At 33.3% G+C, this 5,163-nt stretch overlaps 1 protein-coding gene across 1 annotated transcript; it reads right to left on the reverse strand.

Annotated features, from left to right (window-relative positions):
* Window positions 3,240–4,866, reverse strand: LOC109710708. The gene is made up of 4 exons (XM_020233445.1): window positions 4,752–4,866; window positions 3,801–4,120; window positions 3,639–3,711; window positions 3,240–3,547 (listed from the first exon to the last, which is right to left on the reverse strand). The coding sequence occupies exons 1-4, from the start codon at window positions 4,759–4,761 to the stop codon at window positions 3,240–3,242; spliced, it is 711 nt and encodes a 236-aa protein (XP_020089034.1). The 5' UTR covers window positions 4,762–4,866.

Consider the following 5,163-nt stretch of genomic DNA (forward strand, 5'->3'; position numbering starts at 1 on the left):
AAAAATCAATTACCATCTTTTCTTCTCTCTTCACTCAATCTACTGAAATTCTAGACGAAGAGCCTTTCCTGTCGTTCTCCTCCGCCACCGCAGCCAACGAGATAGAGTTTCGGCGGTTGCTAAATACTTAAATAAGTGTTGGTAAATTAGCAGCACTCTTTTAGGTTATAGCGACACTCTTTAACTGTCACTATATACCTAGCGACCCCACATATAGCAACACTTTTTAAAAGTGTCGGTAATTTTAGCTAGCAGCACTTTTTTGACATGTAGCTACATTTAAAAGTATCGCTATAGACCGTTTTTGTTGTAGTGGAGTAGATAACTGAATAAAAAAAAAGAAAACGGTGATAAAAGAAAAGGAAATGGCAATGGAAGAAACGACTATGAGCGGCGATTCATCTTGTTGATGAAAAACGATAAGAGCAGAAGGAGTAGAGGTGTGACATGTTTCGATTCAAGTAAAAAGACGAAAAACTCGGTTTAGTTCAAACAAAAAGAAGAAAAACTTAAGTCAGTTCGGACGTAGTTCACACTCGACAGTGATCGATTCAATTCAAGCAAAAAAAAAAGAAATATTCAGTCAAAGATGGAAACATACGGAGTAGTTGGGCTGGGTTTAGCTCGATGCATTGGTTCAGTTCAAATAAAGAAAGATAAAAATATGTGGAAGACTTGAGCTTGTTTGGGAGAGCTCACACTCAACAATGATCAATTCGGTTTAAGCCAAAAAAAAAAAAAAAATCTGATTCGGCTCAAGCAAAAGAAGAGAAAAATATGTGGAGGACTTGAGCTGGTTCGAGATAAAACCCACACTCAACAATGAAGTAAACGTTGTTATATGGCAAATTTAAGAGGAATAATGTATAGATATAGATAGATAGACGGTTTGGATTTGCCTATTCAACCTTTCAAAATTTTAATTTTTCTACTTAACCTTTCAACTTGTTGGAGTTGAATCAATCAATCACAATTTGACTCCAAAATTAGAGTTGTAAGAATTGTCTTGAAATATATTAACTAAATCTGTAAAGATAAATGGAAATGTCGTTGACTAATTCAAATCAAATAAGTTGAAAGATTAGATAGTAAAATTAAAATTTTGGATGGTTGGATAGCAAAATCTGAATAATCCATAATTTAAGTAAGTTCCATATATTTTTACCTATAAAAGTCAACACATATGACTACGCTGTCACTTTTTGTCAAAAATTATCAATATTTTAAAAATCAAATCGAAAAAAGATCCGAAAATATTACTGGGTCAAAATTCACTGGTTCAATCGGTGGGTCAATTACTAGTTGAACCGGTGTCGCTAGTATGACCAAATTAAGTAGACATATTTTCAAGTCTCATGTTTTCTATGACTAATATGTTTTAATAAAAAATAAACTTAGCTAAGTTAATTTTAAGTCGTTGGATTTTAATATAATTTTGATTAAAAAAAACGAACCGATTTGATTAAAACGATGACCGATTCATTGGTTCAATTGTTGAACTGTTGGTTCAAACGGTTTAACACATTTTTTTGACTTACATGGTTTAAAGGTTGAACCGAACCGTGTTATAAACTGGATCATGATTGGATTGGTCGAACTGCCCGATTCGACCTTATTTTTAAATCATTAGAAATTATAAGCAAAATTTCACATGTACCTTTGTAGAAGTCTCAAATTTCATTAATAGCCGTCTAAATTATAAAATATCATAACAAATTTTCTAAATTTAAAAAAGAAAATTTACAAATGTCCCCCTAGGTAACCTTATACAATACGTGGTCAAAATTGTATACTTTTATGCTTTTGGGTTCAATCTATATGCCTAAAAGATAAACTGAGAGCCTGTTTGGCAACTACCGGAATTAAAAACAGAGTTTTATATTATGTTGTATTAAGCTGGTATAAAATTCTGAATACTAGCTCTGAAATATTTTACTCTGTTTTTGACTGTTTGGATAAAATACTGTATTTTTACAGGTTTGAAGTAACGGCTAGTTTTTTTAAAACTAGTCGTTGGTGTCTTAAAAAACTAGCTGGTAGACTATTTTGAATCTCATATATATTCAAAAGTGGTCAAACTAGCCGTTAAGTAATTTAAACTAGTCAAACTAGCCGTTGGAGAAGTTATTTTATTTATTTTAGCAAAAGCATCTAACATCTATATAATGCTCAAGTCTTTCACTAGAATGACATAAATCACTTCTTATACTTTTTTTCTATCTATATTCAATTTTTACATATCCTACATAAAAACATATGGATCAAAGTTATTGGAGAAGAATGCAAGAAGACAATGATTATTGGAGGAAAATGCAAAAAGATGATGATGAGTTCGTGACAAACCTATATTCTATGATGGACAACCATATGACTGTGAGAACACCTATTCACACCTCAAGTTAAACAGTAGCACGTTAGGTTAATGAAGTTCTCCAAGGTCATGAACAGATGCAAGAGAGAGTTTCGAATGGAAACTTATGTTTGTTATTTATTAGTGAAATGTTTGAAAGACAAAAGTTTTCTAGGTGATACGAGGTATGTCAGTGTTGAAGAGCAGGTAGCTATGTTTTTACACACTTTGGCAAAAAATGCAAGTAATCGGACTTTACAAAAGCAGCATAGCGACGAAACTGCTAGTCGACATTTTCGTCAAGTGCTACATGCAGTTACACAACTGAGTAAAGATTTTATTCGTTTACCACGATCTATTATCCCACCAAAAATCAAAAACAATTCAAAATTTTTTCCTTATTTTGAGGTACGTTTGAATTTCTTTATACTTGCACATTTAATTCAATATTGAAAATGAGTGTACTAAAATAATTAACTTTTTTTTTTTTACAAATTTCAGGACTGCATTGGTGCTATAGATGGCAAACATATTCCCATAACAATCTCGACAAGTTTGCAGGAACCATATCGTAATAGAAAGCAAACTTTATCACAAAATGTCATGGTTGCTTGTGATTTTGATCTTCATTTTGTATATGTAAGGGCAGGTTGGGAAGGTTCGGCTTCTGATGCGAGGATGCTACAAGATTCACTTGACAACGATTTTGAGGTTCCACAAGACAAGTATTATTTAGTTGATGCTGGATACGCAAATACTCCCAATTTTATTGCACCTTATCGCAATACAAGATATCACATAAAAGAGCAAGGGCAAAGCCGAAAAAAACCTAAAGATTATAAGGAACTATTTAATCTACGTCATACACAACTACGAAATCATGTAAAGCCTAAAGATTCTTTTTTTCTCGGCATTCTTCATGTTCCGAGGGAGGGATTGATGGCCTTAAGGGTTGTGATTGTGTCTCATTTGTAGGAGGAGACACTTGAGACATTGGCGGATTAGCTAAGTCGGTATATGCTTCTTCACTTTCATTCTCCCAATCAAAGCGACGAGTAGAATCTCCAGCAGCAGAAATACTTGGAATTGGAGATGTTGGTTGTGATAATAAGTCCATTTGGGATATAGGAAGATCAATTGGAAGTACTTCGATACAAGAATTACTTCCACGAACACGTTTTCCTTCGACATATTTACCTATAATATATTATGTACGAAATAGTAAAAATTAGTATCAACTTTATATTTAATACTCTTTCTATAGGTATCAACTAATCATAAAACTGACCTACATAAATCTCGAAAAGCGTATCGAAATGTGGAAAAGGTTTATTATACCATTTCCTTGCTTCCTTGTTAGACTTCAATAAGAAAAACAAGATATAATTATCTAGTAAAATGATAAAAAAATAAATTATAGATAAATGAGATTAAAGGACACTTGACTAACCTCTAGAATAGGTTCCCAAACATTTTGCGGAGTAGAAACCATGTTGGTGGTAGCATCCCATCCAAAATCACTAAGCTCAGTCAATGATTTCACTAATTGAAAAGCTTTTAATTGATGTTCTTGATCTTTAATTTGATCCATTTGTAATTGCGCAGTTGGAAACTTTGCATTCATTGCTTTTGAAATATTGAACCAACCTTCTTTGGTCCAACCATTTTGAGCACGAAATCTAGGATTATTGTGCTCTTTCAATAATATTACTAAATAAATTTTTTGCATTTCAGTCCATTTTGCTCTATTTTTTATTTTTGGATTGTTACCTGTATAACACATATCAAATATATATGAAAGAAGTCAAGCACATAATTATCTAAAGTTGAATCAATGTATCATCAAATAATAATAACCGAAGAAATTAAACAGTTAACTACTAGAATCTTCCAACCCTCACCATATTCCACTTCAAAACACGAGTTTATATTATAGATAAATGAATATTAATGAAATGAAATAAAGTAGTAGGAGCATAAGTTTATATCATCAGATTGCATCTTAGCATCTCGGCTTTTCGTCCTATTCCCTAAATTTTTATACGATAGGAAGATGTCGGGAATGCTTAAGTATATAGGTGAAAACAGGAGATGATGGAGCCCATTTCTTTTGAAACATAATCTCAACAAAGGGATGGAACCCACTTCTTTTGAAACATAATCTCAACAAAGGGAGTGTTGGAATCCACTTCTTTTGAAATATAATCTCAACAAAGGGAGTGTTGGAACCCACTTCTTTTGAAACATAATCTAAACAATTCTTTTTTATACCTAGTGGGTTATTTATTAATTCTTTTTCCATTAAATTCATGGATGAGAGGAAAAATGGGTTTTGTAAGAAAAACTAGGGCACATCCATATATATTAGAGGAGCAGCAGCAAGAAAAGAAAGAGAACAAACCTGAAGACATTGTGTGGAAATGAGGTCTACTAGAGAGGAGTGGAGATGGGGCGACGAGGTGACGAGGATGGGGCGATGAGGCGATGAGGACAGGTGCAGGGCGAAAATGTGAAAGAGGGCGTATGAGGAAGAACGCGATAAATGGGGAAATTTTTTACAGTGCTCCGATCTCCTTTTTTATTTTCCCTGCTAATACTCTAAAAATCTAATATTACAGAGTAAAAATTTACTCTATTGGGCTATCCAAACGGGCTTACTTAAAAGAAAATAGGAACTTTTTAAAAACAACATAAAGTAGTCCAAAACAGAGTATTGTAGATTTCCCAAACAGGCCCTGAATCCGCTCCGTTTACATTTCCATGATGGGCCGTGGCGAAGTAGCCAAGACTCTCCTAGTAAGTGCGTTATATTC

This window comes from Ananas comosus, linkage group 5 (genome assembly GCF_001540865.1).
Source record: "Ananas comosus cultivar F153 linkage group 5, ASM154086v1, whole genome shotgun sequence".
Classification (NCBI taxonomy): Eukaryota; Viridiplantae; Streptophyta; class Magnoliopsida; order Poales; family Bromeliaceae; genus Ananas; species Ananas comosus.